The sequence below is a fragment of the Entamoeba histolytica genome, genomic scaffold (genome assembly GCF_000208925.1).
Source record: "Entamoeba histolytica HM-1:IMSS scf_1104750516395 genomic scaffold, whole genome shotgun sequence".
NCBI classification, from domain to species: domain Eukaryota; phylum Evosea; order Mastigamoebida; family Endamoebidae; genus Entamoeba; species Entamoeba histolytica.
This window is the reverse complement of record NW_001914915.1, coordinates 1-19476: the sequence shown is the minus strand read 5'-3', so window position 1 is coordinate 19476 and position 19476 is coordinate 1. Positions and strand designations below refer to the sequence as shown.

Below are 19476 nucleotides of genomic sequence, written 5' to 3'. Positions count from 1 at the left end.
CAAATACAAAATGGTTAATTTTATTTCTATTCTTCTCTTAGTTTCTTTATTTGAAATTCTTTCTTACTCAAAAATATTTTTAGATGATGACAAAACTGTTTTTATTATAAAAAAGAAAATAATAATAATGTAAAACAATACTCATTTGAATCTCAATCAATATACCCTCGCATCTCATTTTCTTCTTCACTCATTATACCATCATCATCTGGAAGTGAAGATATATAATCAATGTATTCTTGTTCAGCGTCTTGTAAAGGTAAACCAATATTTTCTTTACAAATTTTTCCTTTAATTTCTTCTATCCTCACTACAAATTGGTGTCTTATTTGGTCATCCGCACTTTGAATCCAATTACAATATTCATCAAAAAATAAATAATTCATATAATGTTTTAATTCATCTAATTTATAAATCTGGTGTATTCGTAATAAAATTTTCATAAGAACAACTCTTCTTTTTTTAAAAACTTCAATAGTTTCTTCTAATGTTTTCATTGATAATTCCCAATTTCTTACAACTGGATAAATTAAACTTCTTCGAATACAAGTTTCTATTAAATCAACTATATCGTCTATTCTATCAAAATATGACATTACTGGAGACAGTGTAGCAATAGTCCATCCTGATTCTACTGTACTTTCTCCCATAACTATTTGATCATATAAATACCCATAAACAATGCCAAATAAATCTTTATATATTTGTATTACCTCTTCATTATTAACAAGAACTTCTATTTTATCTAATGCTCCAAATTCATTTCTTTCTTCATCTGTCCAATCTCCATCTTCTTTCCACCAAAATGAATTATTCTTTAACACTTCCTCTTCATTATCCCATTCAAATGTATCACAAATATATCGATCTTTATCAAAACTATTAAGTTCATCATCAATACGTTGTTTTCTTCTTCCTTTACTATCTGTTTGATCTGGATTTCTTAACATAACTATTTCAAATGAATTTTGTTGTAAATCTTTAAAAAATTCAGAATGACTTCCATTAAAACCATATTTTGGTGCAAAGATATTAACTATATCTTCGGTTTCATCTCTTATCTGTTGGTCTTCTCCAAGAATTAAATCATCACGTGAAATAAAATCTAATCTTTCTTCTTTTCTTGTTTTTTCATTAGGATTTTTTTTTATTTCATTTTCTTGTCGTAATTTTTCAAGTCGTTGCACTTTATCAATTAACTCTTGTTCTTCAGGAGTAATTTCTTTTATAACTTCATGTTCAGTTTTTTCTTCTTCAGGACAAGGAGAAGTGTTAAGTACTTGAACTCGAGACAAAATTTTTTTCTTAGTAAGAAACAATGGTAACATATCAAGATCAGGAAATACTTCTCCTTTATTTTCTTTCGGTAAATAAACATGTAATTTACATTCAAGACGATCAATCTCAGCTTTTTCTGTTCCATCTTTAGCAATATCATTTTTAAATGTAAGTGATAAAAAGTATGGTTCTGAATGATATATCATTGTGTTATTATCAATTTGAATATCTTCAACACCAAATTGTTGATACGGGGGTATTTTAATATGAACTATAACATAATCATTGTTTTGAGTTAATGAAAAATATGGAGTGATCATCTGAATGAATAAACCAATTTAAATTTGTTCATTTCATTTTCATTAATTTCAATATTCAAATAATTAAAACCTTTTTAGGGTAAAAAAAATAAAACAAATAAGATAAAAAAAAATGTTATTTCATAAAACATAAGTTAATAATAAAGAAATAATAAAATAGTTTATTAAGAAAGAAAATATTCAGAAAGAAATTAAAAGAATAATAAACAAAAAGAAAACCTATTAAAAAACCCTGAGAAAAGAAAAAGAACTAAGAAAAGAAGTAATTGGGATTTCACAATGGGAATTACAAGAGATTCCAGACATAAAAGAAGAGCTACTGGAGGAAAGAAGAACAGTATGCAAAAAAAGAAGAAGAACACTATGGGAAGACAACCAGCTAATACCAGACTTGGAGCTATTAGAGTTCATGATGTTAGATGCAGATATGGAATTATTAAAAGAAGAGCATTAAGATTAGAAAATGGAAACTTCTCATGGGCATCCCAATCTATCACTAAAGGTACTAAGATTCTTAATGTCGTTTATAATGCCTCTGATAATGATTTTGTTAGAACTAATACATTAGTTAAAGGTGCTATTATTGAAATTGATCCAGCACCATTCAGATTATGGTTCCTTAAATTCTATGGAAAAGATATTGCATCAACTGATTATTATAAATCACTCGAATCAGCTACATTCAAAACTGAAAAGAAAGTTGTTCTTCCAAAGGAAGAAGAAAATAAAGAAAAGACTATTGCACAACAAATTGCAGAAACACAAGTAGCACTTATGAATCCAAGTAAAACTATGCAAAAGAAATATGCAAAGAAATTAGAAGTATTAAAGAATATGAAATTTGATGAAGCCTTATTAGAAGGATTCCAAAGTGGAAGAGTTCTTGCATGTATTTCTTCCAGACCAGGACAAACTGGATCAGTTGAAGGATATATCCTTGAAGGTAAAGAACTTGACTTCTATAGCAAGAAGATTTCAGACAAGAAGAAATAATTGAAATTCTTGATTTGCTTTGTTTTTTTATCTTTGAAAACAATTTTATTGATATTGATTTAAAGATTTGTCATCATATTTTTTTATTATAAATGTAAAACAAAAATTATTAAGTCTATAAACCTTAATAAATATTCTTCATTTCATTGTTAATTACTTTTTTCTTTCTCTTCTCTTAATTAAACTTTCAAAAATCGTGTTATTTATTAAGTTATTTTAATTATTTGCTTTTTAAATATTCATTGTTATTATAATTAGCAAAATATAATTGTATTGCATAGTTTAACTAATTTATTCTGGTTGTAATATTTCTAAATAATTTGTCTTATTACTCTTATTGACAATTTCATTGAATTTTATGAATTTATTCTTTTTTATAATACAAAACACTTCTAAATCATTTTGGTTATAACCACAAACATTTATTTAAAAGTCAATTTGCTTCTTCATAAGAGTAGACATTTTAGTTTCTTTATTACTTTTTTCTATTGTATTTAAAAACTAGTTGTTCATGTAGTTATTGCACTGACCCAGAAAAAGAAAAGACTATAATGTGAAGAGGAATGAAATGAATAATTAAATAATGTTAGTTAAGAAGAGAAGAAAAATAATTAAAAAGCGTTATATAAAACATCAATTATATAAAAAGAACAATTAAAAAAATAAACCCTAAGAGAAAAAAAAAAAGAAACGTACATTTTATCAAATGGTTAAAGGACACGGTAAACATCAATCAAAGAGATTTGCTGGTAAAAAGGAGAAAGCACCAAAAATATCAAAATACATTACAAGAACACAAGCCATTAAACGATTGAATTGCACAATGGAACAGTTCAGAAAGATTTGTATTTTAAAGGGAGTATCACCAAGATTACCTAGTAAAGGACTAAATACATTAACACAAAAGAAAACGTATTACCACATTGATGATATTAAGCCATTAGTTAATGATAAAGTAACACTTAAAATTAAACAAATTCGTGCATTTAAAAAACATATTAGAAAATTAACAGCTCGAAAAGAATTTAAAACTAAAGAACAATTACTTAAAACTAAACCAGTTATTGATTTAGCATCAACTATTCAAGAACGATATCCAACATTCCAAGATGCATTAAATGAACTTGGAGATTGTTTGTCAATGGTATTTATGTTTGCATCATATAGAGTTTCAAAAGGAGAAAAAGCTGAAGCAGTAAGATTAGCAAGAAGAATTGCAATGGAATGGGAAGCATATATTAAACATACAAATGCACTTAGAAAATGTTTTATTAGTTATAAAGGGTATTTTTATACTGCTGTAGTATATGGAATTGCTATAACATGGATGGTACCACATCAATTTGCTATTGAAAAGAATGAAACTGTTGACTTTAATGTTCTTCATGAATTTTTATCATTTTATGTTGTTTTAATGAAATTTATTAATTATAAATTATATACAAATGCAGGTCTTAATTATCCACCAGAAATTACTAAAATAAATGGAGTAGAATTTCTTGGAACAGTTCAATTAGAACCACTTCAATTACAAAAAGAAACAGAAGTTATTAGTAAAGATCAAGATGTTCAAGAATTAAATGAAGCATTGAAACAAGTAAAAGGAGAAGGAGAAAATCTTGCAACTGAAATGTTGGTTAATCATGACACTGGTGCATCTGTTCAAGTTACAAGTCATTTTGTACAGAGCAGTGGAAGTGGATTATTTTCAGGAATGGTTTTTTACATTCAAAGAGAAGTACCAAGACATCCCGTTGCATTTGTTATTGAGACATTAGGAGGAATTATAGTGGATAATGTTGATGATGAAAGTATTACTCATCAAATAGGAGAACGAGGAGAACATAAAAATATTGAACGAGAATTTATTCAACCCCAATGGATTTTTGATTGTGTTAATGAGAATTTTATTCTTCCATGTGGAGAATATACTATTGGTCAAAAATTACCACCACACTTATCTCCTTATGTTAATGAAGAAGAAGAAGGATATGTTACAGAACGTAGAAAACAATTAGATGCTATCAAGAATAACACTAAATATGATTATGAAGAAGAACAAAAGAAAGAAGAAGAAAGCAAGAAAATACAAGTAAAGGATCTTGAAAGTGATTTTGTTGATGGGTTAGTAGAAGAAATGGGAGAAGAGAAGAAAGGAAAGGCAAAAGCACCTTCTGTCAGTAAAGAAGCTAAGAAAGCAGAACAAGAAAAGAAAAGAAAGATGGCAGTTTTAAGTGGTAAAGACAGAAGAATTGTTATGAAGAATGAAATGCTTGAACGACGTCAAACAAAGAAAGTAAATAAATTTAAAGAAAGATTAGCTAAGTCAAAAGAACAAAAATAATGAACTGAGTTTAAAATGAATTAATTGATTGATAATTAAAGATAGAAATACTAATTTAATATAAAATAACAAGAGAAAATCAATAATTTGTTTTTATAACACATTAAACAACATTCATTTATACCTCTATATTATAATTGTTTAAAGCAATTTATTGCAAATAAAATTAATTTAGAGTTTCCTATTATTGTTAGTATGTCTTTTCAATTAAAAGTATTTAAATACAAAGAACCGTTTAAAAAGTTATGTTATTAAACAACTCAAAACCATTAAATATCTTTTCAAAATAAAATAAAAACATTTCGTTGATTGTTCTGACAATCTTTTTGATGTCTAGAGTCAGTTATGAGATAATAAGAATTAAGTTATGATTGTTTTCATATAGAATAAGTCTCAACAAATAACCACATTTGTATGCATTCATAATAATGCACAAGGAAACCGATAAACAAAAGGATAAGAGAGATTAGAATGAAGTTTTTAGTTAAATGAACGTATTGGATTCAAGAATTATGAATATTAACACGAACCAACTGGTTTATCTGAACAAAGGGTTTAAAAGAAGAACATAATCACAAAAATAATCAGTAAATTAAGAGAAACGAAGAATGGATATAGCTTCTATAGTATTTGTATCATTAATTCCATTTCTTCGAGTGAATAACTTCAATTCCTTACCTTTGATTTCAAGTTCATTCTGAATAGTAAGTGAATTACCCTGACTTATTACCTTTGCTTTGAAAGTGGAGTTAGAAGGAAATGAACTTGTTGTTGTGAGATTGAACAGCGATACATTCATTTCTTCTTCACTTGTAAATTCAGACTCAAGATAAATACCAATAATCTTATTTTCTGTTGTCACAATACAAATCATAACATGGTCCAAGTTAATAATACTAGTTTCTATTGTCTCGTCTTGCTTTGGAAATAAAAGTTCATAATCATCAAGATCAATATCATACCATTTATGAAGGAGACTACTGAAAGGGGTTAATGCTTTTTCCATTTTAATATCATCCCGAATTGGGATTTTTGGTATAGTTAATATATTATATAGTTCCTTAAGTTCTTTTAGTCTTTGTTCTAATTGCTTTTTTTCATTGCTTTTATTATCTAAGTATTCCTGAAATTCTTTATAACTTTTTTCCCATCGATTGTATTCTATTTCTTTTTGTTTATACTCTTCCATAAATTGAATTATTTTTTGGTAATACTCTTGTTGGGTCATTTGGGGATCTTACTTATTTATTTTACAGATTATTTCTTTTTCTAAAAAATTAATGATGTCTATATTTCTTTTTTTATAAATTAATAACAAAAAAATTTTTTATAAATCTTTCCAAAAAACAAAATAACAAAAAATAAATAAACAATAATTAATTAATATCAAAATAATCATAAGAAATTGGTTTATTTGTAACTGAATGAATATATTCAACAAATTTCTTATAATGGCTTGAATTTAAATGTTTTTCAAAATAATCTTTATTTTCCCATCTTTGAAGGACTAAATAATGAGAAGTATTTGTTGGTTCTTGACAGACAAGATAGCTAATACATCCTTCTTCTTTTCTTGATTTATTTTGCATTGCAAGAATTTTAGCAAAAAGTTCACGATCTTCATACATATGAATATGGCATTGGACGAGGTATTTCATTTTATATTTGAGTGAATGAATGAATTTTGTTGATGGGTCAAATCTTTAAATACAACTTTTCAACCCTTATCGTTCGATTAGAATTTTTTTGATAATTTTTTATTAACTTAGATAGTTATTTCCTTATTAAAAATAGGAATTTCAATCCAATTTCAACTTTTTATTATTCCATCATCTTCTATTCTGATACTTAAATTCATAAAAATAGGACAATTGAATTGTTAATTGAGAAAATTGAGCAGTTGATTCAAAAAAAAATTGAATTTTAATTGAAATTTCTATTTTTTCTAAACCTAAATCAATAATTTCAATTCAATTTCAATTTTTTTTGATTTTTATTTCTTTCATTTCATATTTTTCCAATTATTATTATTTTTTTCTTTAATTTAGTCAATTTTTATTTACAAAACATTAAATTTTTTTGTCATGAAAAAGAATAAACAATAATATTGATTATCACTATTCATAGCTTTATTGTTCAAGACATTTATGTTTTTTTTTGAAGTTAAAATAATTATTGAATGATTCAATTTCCTTATTATTCAATAAAAAAAGTGAAGGAAATGTTAATGTAATTAGAGTAGAATAGAAAAAGTAATTATAAATATTTAACTTATGAATAATTCTTTGTTAAAAGTTAATGTGCTTCTAATTAGAAAGTGAGACACTACCAGAAAATATATTAAGTTTTGATAATGAAAAATCTTTTGAAGAAATTATTAAAACTGGAGATAATAATAATAAGAACAAAAATGATAGAACCATCATAAAGATCTACATAAAATCATTACAAGTGATAAAAAACTTTTAACGTTTAACTCTTATTTTTTTTTTCTTTTAAAATAATATGAAATGAAGGCAAAAAACGTCAGTTAATTTGAAGTATTAACAGCTACAGTTTCTGATTCCGCTATAGATATTGTTCCATCACACCCTGAAGATGAAATCCATCTAATAGAGATAACTTCGTTTATCCATTTAGCAGCATTTTTAGGTGTTAAAGTATAAGATGGTTTTTTTACAGCAACTAATAGCCGTCTTCTACTCTGTGATTCAGAAAAGGTTTCACGACGTTCTTGAACAAAGAAATCATCAACATTCCATTGAGGGTTTGGCATCATTTTAACAGTAAAAGAAAAAGCAGATGGGTTATACACAACACAAGATACTAATAACATTTCTTCTATTGGAATAATTTCCCATTTATCAATAAGTAAGCCAACACTAACAATGACATTAATCGGAATAGAAAATGTTCTTCCAAACCGAGCATTTGAAGAAGATGCATAACTAATTTCAATATTAATATTTGATAATTCTCCACGTGCAGAAATAGCTAAAGGAACTTCAACACGTTGATTTGGTAATATAGGAAGAATGTCTTGTAATGGTTTAGAGACAGTAATTTCAGTTAAATGAGTTGAGTCATCATCTTTAACCTTAAAATTAATCCAATTTACTGCTAAATCTCCATCATTAATTAATTCTAATTTACTTTCATTTGTTTGACCAGGGAATAATGAAATTGCTTTTGATAAAAATGTTCCAGGAGCACTTTTTAATCGTGGTACACTATGTACAACAGGAACAACACAACATGGAGTTAATTCTTTTTTACATCTAAATCCAATTGGAACTGATTTAAAATGTAATGAACAACAGTCAAATTCTAAACCATAAATTTTTAATAGCCCTGATGTTTTAGGAGTAATTGCATACTCAAATGTAATAGATGAAGTAGACATAATATCAACACATTTAAAATGTGTTTCTATTTCAACTCCTTCACACCATGGTGTTATATTATCAACATTTAACATTGGATATAAAGGATTACTCATTTTAATTTTAATAAATGAAGTTTCATTTGAACTCCAAACAATTGGAACTTTCTTTGGCATTGATGGGTCATAAATAAATATTGACTTTTCAACTTTTCTACTTCTTATTTTTTCATTATCGCTAACAGTACTTAAACTAATACTTTCAATAACAGGAATTGATGGAAGGTTTGAAGAAATATAAACAGGACTTCCAATAGCTTTACAAATTAAATCCAGTCTGTTAATACTTTCTATTTGATCAGTTTCACTTACATGTTCATGGAAATATGCTAATAATCTTAATAATAATTTAGCCATAGTTTCATCATAAATATCTCTTAACATAACTTTTTTCATAATTACATAAGCTCTTAATGTTGACCATTGTACTTTCTTTTCCATAATAAGATGTGGGCGTTGTGTTTGTTCTTCATATTCTAAATCTAATTTTTCTAAATCATTAACTCCAAGTAACTCTGCTAATTCATCAACACAATAAATGTCAAATGATTTAATTTGGCTTTTGTAAGCTGTAATTGAGTATAAAATATATTGTCTGTGATGATTCATTTTAAGTTGTTTTAATAATGAGTCAAACATTAAAGCAGAAATAATATCTTCTGTTTTACTAATTTTTTCATGGTGTTTAGAATCAATTTCTTCAATAATTTGTTGTGCTTTTTGATATACCTTTTGTTTAAGATAATATTGAGCTTGATAAAATAATAATTCTTTACAGTAATAATGACCTGAATCCAAATTATCTATAAACTTAATTGCCTCTTTAATAGCATCTTCATATTCTTTAGTATATTGTTGAAGATTTCTTTTAATAGGATCTAACATGATTGATGCAACAAATCCAATAACACTTTTAGTAAAAAATTTACCGTTAAATAATGGTTGTACTTTATATGCTTTTATTGAGTCAAGAAACATTTGATAAGCATTATCCCAATTCTTTTTATATAAATTAGCTTGTGCACATGAAAGATATGAAAGAGGTGGAATCTTTTTAGAAAAGATTGGATTGAAATGAGGATGAAGTGGTTTGTTATTATCACACCATGTATTTATTGTACTTTCTGTGTGAACAAGAATTGAATTAATTGAAGTTGGATTTAAAGTATCTACAACAAATAACAATGACTTAATTTCATTATTTAATTTCATTTTAAATAATTCTGATGATTGTGGTAAATTTAATAACAATGCTAAATGTCCAATACTTTCTTCCCAATTTAATGTTACACATTCATGAAACATGGTAATTGAATTAATAACATCTTTATCACTTAATGTTGAACAGTCTATAACTCCATAAATCATTTGAGCATAAATAACTTTATTTATGTCGTTAACAAATAAATCCCATGTTGTCTTTATAAATTTATATGAAGATAACATATCAGGAAGGTCAAATTTCTTTTTAAATTCTCTTTCATAGCCTTGAATATTTTCTACAGTTTTAACAAAAACAAAATCATTAATACTACCAACAGGAACCATTAATATTGTGGGATTAATTAAATCAGTAAATGATACTTGTCTATTATTTTCTTGAATAATTACTTTATTCACTTCACTTGTAATTTCAATTTTTGATTTTACAATTCTTTCAGGTTTTGACATAATAGCAAGGCATCTTGTAGCTGCACAATAAAGCTCTTGATCATTATCTTCTTCTGTAATTAATTCCAATAATTTCTTTTTGTCTAATAAATGTCTTATATATGTTGGATTAGTATTATAAATTGAAGCACAAACATCAATTAATATTTTTTTTAATTTAGTACTTTTACATGAAAAGAGCATTTGAATAATTTTATTAATAAAATCCTTATCACAAACTAAAGAAGAACAATCAATAGCCTTCTTAATAAATTGAAAGATAGACATATATATTGAAATATCGTTATTCCCAGAATCAATCAATTCTTCTGTTCTTTTTACTATTGAAGAAGCTAAAGTATTTAATTTAGAATGAGGAATATCGTCCATAATATTTTCTATACACTTAACTAAAGAAGCTATATCTATTGTATAATCATTTAAATTTGTATAATCATTTAAATATTCAAGAAAACGATCTTCTAATAATTGATCATTATTATTACTTTGACTAAGTAATTTAAAACAAATTTCTTTTGATTTTAATATTTTATGAAGTAGTTTTAATGTTGAATATCTTGGTAGTTGTTTTAATAAATAAATGTATCCAGAATGTTCAAACCATAGTTCCCTAAAATTTGAATTTGATTTAATTAATGAAAGTAATGTATTAAAACAAAGTTCTGTTAATTGTTCAGAGATAGAATAATTCTTTTGAATATTAAGAATAAAAGTAATTAAATCACTTGCAGCAATATACTTTTCTGCAAGTGAAATTTTAGTTGAAGAAAAAATGGTCATTGGAAAATGTTGAATAATAGAAGAAAATACTTCATCAAGATGAGGTGGTGAAATTCCAGTAATAAGAATATTTGAAAGACAAGAATATAATGTTAAGAATTGAAAAATATTTGATGAATCAATTGCAATTGGAATAGATAATAATGATAAAACATTATTATTGTTATACTTTGAATTAATAATTTGATTAGATAATGAATGAATATTAAAGTCCATTGAATTTTGGTATTGAACCAATTTTTCTTTTGGAATAAATGAACTATCAATTTGTGTTTTAACTAAAAAATATAATGAACTTTCTATTAACACAGTACTTTCAGATCCTTGTATTAAAATATCTTTTATAATTTCTTTTGTTTTCTCAAGAAGAATATTACAATTATTAATTGTCAATAATGAACTTAATGGAATAGTTAAATCATATAATTCTGTATCTGTTAAATCAATAATTGGAATAATACATTCTGGTTTAATTACTTTAGATTGAAGACATTGAAAGGCAATAAGAACTAATTTTCTTTTAATTAATAATGATGATGGAAATTGTAATTTTTTCTCTTGGTCTTGTGGAAAAAGAGTAGATAATAATTTTGATTGATTTACAAAAGAAACTAATGCATCAGTACTACACATATAACAAAGAATATTAAGTATTTTTGATATAATTATTTCATTGTTTGAAAATAATTGAAGATAATGTTCAAATTTAGTTAAGAAATTTTCATTAAACATTGATATTAAACAATGATAATCAACAGCAGCAAGTTCTAAAGCTTCAATACATTTTTGTGTAATAATTTCATGTGTTGGATATTTATCAAAAATAAATCTTATTGTTTGAATGAGTTGTCTATCTCTTAATAAAATAATCCCATCAGGAGAATATAATACATGAATAACATTATCAATTGGTTCGGTTTTTCCTGTTTGAGTAACTTCATATAATTGTTTAATTAACACTTGTTCATTTACAAAAGCAGTATCAGTGGGAAACGTATCAATAGCTGGAATTAAAGATGCATTCCCAGTAAGTGCTATATATCTCCATGCATGATAACTTGATTGAAGTATTTTGTCAGAAGACATTGGCTGAGGATAAAGATAAGATGGACATAATATCATTAGGTCATTAACAAATTTTGTTTTTGATAAAGAAGGATTAGTAAAGATTTCGAAAGAAGAAGATGATGACAATAATTTATTTAATAAATTAAGTGATTTTGTTGAAGGTGTTTGTAAAAGTAATGTTGGTAATCGAAGGTATAACATTCGTGAACATGCACTTCGTTGAGAAGAAAATAGCATAAATATTTTTAACACATATCTTTGATAATCAACTAAGAAAGTAATTAAAAAATCTATAACATACGACGAAACAATAAGAGGTGATATAACTTTTAAATATCTCTTAAGAAAATGATAAAAATTAATTAAAACCTCTTCACTTGGTTTTATACTCAACTGATGAAGGTGGTCAAAAAATTCTCGTTCTCTATCTTTTGGGTGTGTCATCATTTGATTAAGATAATACTTGCTATACTCTTCCATTTCTTTTTTGTTTTTTATTATTTTTTTTCTAGTTTTTATTTTTTATTTTTTTTTTATTTTTTTTTTTGAAAGTTCATTCAATCCATTTAAGTTTTTCCAATTCTATTTTTATAAAAGTAGTTTTTAAATTAACTTTCATAATCTAAAAATAGTGAAATATAAAAAAGAAAAATACTTTGATATAAAAATAAAAAAGAACGCCGACTTAAAAGAATGACTGTCGAAGAAATCTATTTTCTTTATCAAAAGATAAAGAAAAGAACTTAGAAAAAAATAATTAACATGTCCCAACAACAACTTATTCGATTATTACAAGAAAAAGAACGTTTAATGAAAAACTTTGAACGTTCTAAGAATCTAATGAAAGTAAGTGAAGCATGTTCTGAATTAGTTAATTTTACAAAGAATAAAATTGACCCATTCTCACCTGAATTTAAAGACACAAATCCTTGGGACAAAAGTAGTAATGCTGGTTGTTGTTCGTTAATGTAATTACATTCTTTCTTTTTAACTTTAATTTAAATCAATCTAAAATGTGAATTATTTCATAATTTTTTAAATATATGAAATTCTTTCAATAGATCATATCATGCTCTTATTATTTATAAATTTCAGTCATTTTTTTTTTGACATATTTTATTATTATGTTTTGTATTACAAAAAAAGGGAAGTTAAAAGAACGAAGCGAATAAAAAAAAATCAACAATAAAAAATAAAAAAATGAAAACAGAAAAAGAAAAAGAAAAAAATACAGGGTTTATTTAAGAAAGCACTCAAAAAAAAAGACTAAAAAATTCAAAAATGACTGAACAACAAAATAGCTCAAAAACTAAAAATGATAAAGATTCATCTATTGATTTAAGTACATTATCTATGAGACAGATCTGTAAATTAAGTCATAAAAAACAAAGCTCTATCAAAAAATTAAAAGAACTCAAACAACCATTTAATCGATATTTAGATGAAGAATGTATTGGTGAAATATCAAACGAAAAAAGTGGTGAAGAAAATGGAACAGAACATAACTCAAGTAAAAGGAGTAATTTATTAAAACCAAAAAAAAGTAAAAAATGGGATAAAGAAGAAATATTAAAATTATATACTGGCATAATGAAATATGGTGCAGACTTTGGATTAATAGAATTAATGTTTGATGGTCGTACTCGAAAACAAATAAAAGCAAAATTTAAAGCAGAAGAACGTATCAGACCAAAAATGATTGAAAAAGCTCTAAATGCTCAACAAACAATGGATACTAATTTATTACAAGAAACCTTAGACTTAATAGGAAAACAACATGATTTAAGTTCATCATCTGATGAAGTACTTCCTAGGCCTGATGTATTTTAACTGTTATTAAGATTTCTTTTTAATTTAATTAACTCTCTGTTTTATTTAATATAATGACATATTAATTCATTAAAAAAGGAAATAAATAAATAAAATTGTTACTACTTACCCTCAAAAAAGAAATGTGTTAAATTTTAAATATACTTTTCTTTTTTCTCTTTAGTTCTTTTTATTAATTGGCATTCCAATTGATTCAAGCATTTTGAGAGTAACTGGATCAGCAGTAATTTTATCAATATTAACTTCAGATTTTTCTGGAACATAATTATCTCTTCTTTCTCTTTCTTCTTCTTGAAGTTTGAAAGAAATTCCTCTAACTGGACCTTTTTGGATTCTTCTCATTAAATGAGTAATGAAACCAGCGATTTTATTTCTTAATCGTTTAGTTTCAACAACAGCAACTTCATCAACAACATGTTTATTAGTATGGAAATCAAGAGTTAAAAGTGGATAGTACTTTTCAATAATATTTCTTGCAGCTCTCTTAACAGTTTTAGTTCTGACTCCTCCCATTTCTGCTGTGGTTGAATCAATTTTGAAAGTTCCTTCCTTTGCTTTAAAACCTTTTAGGTTTAAAACACTTATTTTTTTTTTTTTTGCCCTTTTACTATTTCTTTTTTCTTTTCTCTTTTTTTAGTTTTATATAACATTATTTTTTATTATGTTTTTTTGTATTAAAAGAAACAAATTTTTCTATTTACCAAAAAAGAAAATTAATCAGTTTTTGTTTTTTCTTCTTTATCTTCTTCTAAAGGAACTGAAGGTGTTTTAGAACGTACAACTGAATAATGAATCTCTTTATAAGTAAAGAAAATAATACCAAAAATTACTACAAAAGAAATGGTAATAATCCATCCCCATTTTACTAAGAAAGGAGTTGGAATTGATTTATATTCAGGATAACCCCACTTGAAACATAATATACCTTCAAGAAGTAAAGTAAGACCAAGAATCCAAGAAGCAGATCCGATGTCTTTAGTATTTTTATCTATAACATATTGATAACATTGTCTAAATACTAAAGGTGCTTGTAAAGCTAAAACAATTAAACGAATAAGGTTTAAATAATGAGATGGTTTCAACCATAATTCTGCTTTTAAGAAGAATGAATTTAAATCAAATAGTTGGAAATAGATAATAAGAATAATAACATAAATAAATCTCTTCCAATGAGTGAACATTCCCCAATGATAACGTGTCCATGATGTAGGTGTAAATTGTCCAATAACTCTAAATATTTTTCCTTTCTTTTGCATAGGTGAAACACCACTGAAATTATATTCTCTTAATTCAAAGTATTGAAGCGTTTTTGATCCAAGCCAAATTCCAAGAGCATTACATCCAAAAACATCTAAAATAATATGATCCCACCAACATTCATGGAAATTTGGAAGAATGTGTTGGAAAGATAATTCCATAAATTCAAATAAAATACTATTAAACCATGTTAATTTCCAATCACGACAAATAACACATCGTGCCCACCATCCAACAAAATGATATATTACAAATTCATCAAAAAGTACATTTTTAAAATTATTCCATTTACATGGTAATTCTGGTGTATATAATCTACAGTCAATGGCATATTCTCTTTCTGGTAATGGTACACCAAGTTTTGGATCAATATTTTTTAACCATTGTCTAACATCATTTACATTTTGGAATAATAAGAAACAAATTAACATCAAATAACATAATCCAACACCTTGAATGAATTTCCAAAACATTGGATGAGGATGTACAAAATAACTATCTGGTAAGAAGAAAGTACACCAACAAACAACAACAAGTGATACAAATAACCATGGAACTAAATTTGATGGTGGTGAAGTGATATACCCTTTATAGTATAAATATATTAATACTCCTAATAATGCTACCATACATAACACAGAATGTGGTCCTTTTACCCATTCATAATATGAGGTTGTATCATATTGTTCTGTAATTTGTTTTAATTCCTCTTTCATTCCAATTTCTTCTTCCTGGTCAGGAGTGACATAAACTACTTCTTGTTTTGTGGTTTGTTGTTCTGTCATTGTTTATACTTTGTTCCTTTAAAACCTCTTTAAAAACCCTGTTTTTCATATCTTTTTTGTTCTTTTGTGTGTACTTTTCTTTAAAAATCATTATTTTCTAAGCATTTAAATTCACTCAATTTTCACCTCAAATTAATGAAAATCATCTTATTATTTACCTTTCTAAGATTTTTGTGATTTTCAGTAGTATGTTCAACTTTCTTTAAAACATTCTAAAAATAGTTGAGTTTTCATGCTTGTTGGAAGTTATAATCTGATTCTTAATAAATTATGTGAGGAAAATTTTTCATTTAAAATAGATTTTTATTTTTTTTCATCATTTTCCATTATTATCAATAAAATTAATAAAATTATCTGTTTTTATTTACACCTCAACTTGTTTAGTTAATCTTATTATCATTTATTTCTGTTATCACTGATTTTAATTATGTTATATTAAACTAACTATTTCATTTATTTTTTAGTATGAAATTTCTTGCTTTATCGAATTATTTTTAATTTTACGATTTACAACCTACATTTAACTTTTTAAATAAAAAGTAATTAATTAAGTGTTATTACTTTTATTTTCTATTATCCATTATTCAATAGAGAATAACTACATTGTTGCTTTTTAAGAATGTTTATTCTTTAAACTTTCATTATGTTGAGAAATGAGAATTTCTATTTATCATCCTTTTCATTCTTTTGACTTAATGTTTTTTAACTTCATCAACTTAAATGCGTCTTCATTAAAGTTGTTATCTGATTTTTATTTTGAATTTAATTAGCATTAAAACAATCATTCTCTTCTTTATTTTATTATGAAAGACTATTTCCTCACCACTGTTTTCATGATTATTTTCATTTAATACCAACTACAACATGACTATCATTTTCTTTGATAATATCAATATTATTAAATATATTTATACACTAACAATTACTTAATACTATTATCTTTAAAAATACATATTCTTTTATTATAATAAATAATAACCATTTTCATCATGTCAATATTGAATAAATAGTTTAACTTAAATAATTATTGATTAAATTGATATCAAATATTGGAAATAAAACATAAAAAAGGAGAAGAATGTCATCTGAAAATAACTATAATTGTTTTTATTATTTTTATGGTTAGTATTATCTTTTTTTATATTTAGTTAATCTGTTATTTTGAATGACAATAAAATATTTCATTTTGCCTATCTTCATTTATATTTATTTATCAAACTATTTATATTCCTTATTAAATCACTCTCATTTTGTTCAATAGATTGATGTATTATTATTTATTTAATTACTTAAAAATCAGTATAAAAATATGAATTTAGTTAATAAAATACAATCTCAACATTCATCATTTCAAAATTTAAATCATTCTGATTATGAAATAAACAATAATATTTGAATAACAATAAATTATTATGTATAATTTTATTGATATAATTATCAAAGAATTTGACATTTCTTATTTCAAGAAATATTGAACAAAAAGAAAGTAAGAGAAGTAATAACTAACAAAATTGCATATATTATTATTAAAACATTATATTTAAATGTTATTTGTCAATTATTTCATATTTTAAACGCTTTGTATTTTGTATTATTCAATTTTTAATCAAAATATGATATTAATTATTGACATATAACTTATAACAAGAATAAATAGTGAAATAAATGAAGTATCAACATTTCATAATTTCATCAATTAACATCAAATGAACATCAAAATAAAATAATTCATAAACATGAAATAGCATAAATGAAAGTTTTTTATTGATCTATAAATACTTTTTAATATACAACATCAAATAAACATACAATCAATATAAATAAAGAATATACATAAAGAATAAATTATATTCATTTTATTTTATTTACTAAATGAAAAAGAATATAATAATAAAATAAAAGAATAATAAAAACATGAATGAAAATTGTATTTCATTTCATTTAAATTGAATAAATCATTATCATTATAGCATCTTTACTATTTTATTTATTATATTAACACCAACTAAAGTTTAGTTCTATCAATGTAACATTCATAAAAACGGCGTTATTTTATTTAAACTTCTTTTAATCCATAATAGTGTTGTTATGTAAACAGATTAAATGAAAAAAAACAAAATACTTTATTGTGGTTTATTTTTAAGAACACTCTTTTAGTAAAATATTATTTTATTTATTAATATTCTAATAAAAGAATATCATTAATTCTTTATCCATTATTGGTGATATTGGATATATTTGAAATGATAAAAAGATAAAACATAGAGTCGTATTTTGAAAAAATTGTAATTAAGTTAGTGTAATGAATAGATATTGATGTAATATTGTAAAAGCAGAAAATTGTGTTTTAAAAAAAGGAAAAAGAAATTAAGATAAATAAAAACAGATAATAAAGAATATATTTTAGATACTACAAATTATATAGAAAATGAAAACAAGAAATGTAATAGATAAATATAGCTTATAAAAATAAGAATAATAAATATATCAGAAAAGAAAACAAGAGAATTTTATAATTAAGAATAAACTTAAAGTTGATATTTAAATGTTCTTTGAAATCAGGTGGTATTCTTATAATAAAAATATGTAATTATATACTTCGTTCAAGTTATGAGTTGGTTTATTCTCTATATAAATAAACACAGAATAAAAAGAGGTATTATAGTAACGTCTAAAATATCAATTTTATTCATAATAAATGAATGAAATTCAACAACTCGCTAGTTTTTTGTTATATTAATTGATATAAAAATGGATTTCAATGATAATCAATAAGACATTATACGACTCTTTAAATAGAATTAAATAAAATTAATAAAATATTAATTTAAGACACAGTTTATATCCATTAAATATTAATAATTTTTTCAAAATTACTATATTGTATTCTAATTCTTCTTTTGTAAATTTAATAATTTTTAAACCATAAATGCTTTAAATAACCACATATCTAAGGTATCTAATAACAATTGGACATATTCTGAAAGGTTATTTTGTTTTGATGATTGAATCAATAGATTAATGATATTTTTAAGAAAGACTAAACCTCTAATTAACATATTATAGAAACATTTCTATGCAAAAGAATTTATTGTAATTAGTGAAAAGATAAATGTAATTTAGATAACATGGAGCAATGTGCCAATTAGTTTTGCATAACAAACAAGATTTTAAGAAGATACAAGAAAATAAGATTACATGACTTGAAAAATGAATGAATAAATAAGTAAATTTGATAAAGTAGTAAAAGTGTAGTCAGCTAATATTCATTGTCATCACAAAGGATAGAGTCAGTCAATGAATAATGTATGCTTGACAAGTTGCTAAGATAATACATTAAATTTACACTCATGGTTTAGAAACAGAATAAAGTAAATGAAGAAGAAAATGTCATAGAAATACAATAGATATCAAAACAAATTACCAAATATTTTTAAGTTTTACTTTGATAAAACAATGAATTATTTGAGAAATAACTAACTGTTAAACAAATTATAACAAAAGCTTCTTAACAAAAAAATGAAAGTCATTGACTTGAGTTTGATTATTTGAACAAAAAGTCAAGAACAAATAACAATTCATAAGAAACATACAAATCATGAGTTGTTAGAAAAAATAAGAAAAACACAGAAAGAAGAATAATAAAGTAATTGTGAGAAGTAATAGAGTTAGGTTATTATGAAAAGATGAGAAAAAATCATATAAAAA

General features: G+C 24.4%; 9 protein-coding genes across 9 annotated transcripts, besides 1 other annotated feature; 3 read left to right on the top strand and 6 right to left on the bottom strand.

Annotated features, from left to right (window-relative positions):
• Positions 1-152: 152 nt before the first annotated feature.
• EHI_009880 (uncharacterized protein) lies at positions 153-1598 on the bottom strand (the record flags this gene model as incomplete). The annotated part of the gene is made up of 1 exon (XM_652017.1): positions 153-1598. One exon carries the CDS (start codon positions 1596-1598, stop codon positions 153-155), a length of 1446 nt encoding a protein of 481 aa, XP_657109.1.
• Positions 1599-1871: 273 nt separating this feature from the next.
• On the top strand, positions 1872-2613 carry EHI_009870 (uncharacterized protein). The gene has a single exon (XM_652029.2). The coding sequence runs from the start codon at positions 1878-1880 to the stop codon at positions 2589-2591; it is 714 nt and encodes a 237-aa protein (XP_657121.1). The 5' UTR covers positions 1872-1877; the 3' UTR covers positions 2592-2613.
• Positions 2614-3297: 684 nt separating this feature from the next.
• On the top strand, positions 3298-4935 carry EHI_009860 (uncharacterized protein; the record flags this gene model as incomplete). The annotated part of the gene is made up of 1 exon (XM_643834.2): positions 3298-4935. One exon carries the CDS (start codon positions 3298-3300, stop codon positions 4933-4935), a length of 1638 nt encoding a protein of 545 aa, XP_648926.2.
• Positions 4936-5527: 592 nt separating this feature from the next.
• Positions 5528-6124, bottom strand: EHI_009850 (uncharacterized protein; the record flags this gene model as incomplete). The annotated part of the gene is made up of 1 exon (XM_652014.2): positions 5528-6124. The coding sequence occupies one exon, from the start codon at positions 6122-6124 to the stop codon at positions 5528-5530; it is 597 nt and encodes a 198-aa protein (XP_657106.2).
• A 187-nt stretch (positions 6125-6311) lies between these two features.
• On the bottom strand, positions 6312-6593 carry EHI_009840 (uncharacterized protein; the record flags this gene model as incomplete). Its single annotated transcript, XM_652013.1, has 1 exon — positions 6312-6593. One exon carries the CDS (start codon positions 6591-6593, stop codon positions 6312-6314), a length of 282 nt encoding a protein of 93 aa, XP_657105.1.
• An 872-nt stretch (positions 6594-7465) lies between these two features.
• EHI_009830 (uncharacterized protein) lies at positions 7466-12376 on the bottom strand (the record flags this gene model as incomplete). The annotated part of the gene is made up of 1 exon (XM_652012.2): positions 7466-12376. The coding sequence occupies one exon, from the start codon at positions 12374-12376 to the stop codon at positions 7466-7468; it is 4911 nt and encodes a 1636-aa protein (XP_657104.2).
• Positions 12377-13177: 801 nt separating this feature from the next.
• EHI_009820 (myb-like DNA-binding domain containing protein) lies at positions 13178-13726 on the top strand (the record flags this gene model as incomplete). Its single annotated transcript, XM_001913626.1, has 1 exon — positions 13178-13726. One exon carries the CDS (start codon positions 13178-13180, stop codon positions 13724-13726), a length of 549 nt encoding a protein of 182 aa, XP_001913661.1.
• Positions 13727-13885: 159 nt separating this feature from the next.
• EHI_009810 (40S ribosomal protein S17, putative) lies at positions 13886-14239 on the bottom strand (the record flags this gene model as incomplete). The annotated part of the gene is made up of 1 exon (XM_652011.1): positions 13886-14239. One exon carries the CDS (start codon positions 14237-14239, stop codon positions 13886-13888), a length of 354 nt encoding a protein of 117 aa, XP_657103.1.
• Positions 14240-14439: 200 nt separating this feature from the next.
• Positions 14440-15768, bottom strand: EHI_009800 (phosphatidylserine synthase, putative; the record flags this gene model as incomplete). The annotated part of the gene is made up of 1 exon (XM_652010.1): positions 14440-15768. One exon carries the CDS (start codon positions 15766-15768, stop codon positions 14440-14442), a length of 1329 nt encoding a protein of 442 aa, XP_657102.1.
• Positions 15769-16391: 623 nt separating this feature from the next.
• Positions 16392-16573: a repeat region.
• Positions 16574-19476: the final 2903 nt, after the last annotated feature.

Coding starts and splice junctions, on each gene's coding strand:
- EHI_009870 (XM_652029.2), top strand. CDS start 1,878: ATGGGAATTACAAGAGATTCCAGACATAAAAGAAGAGCTACTGGAGGA.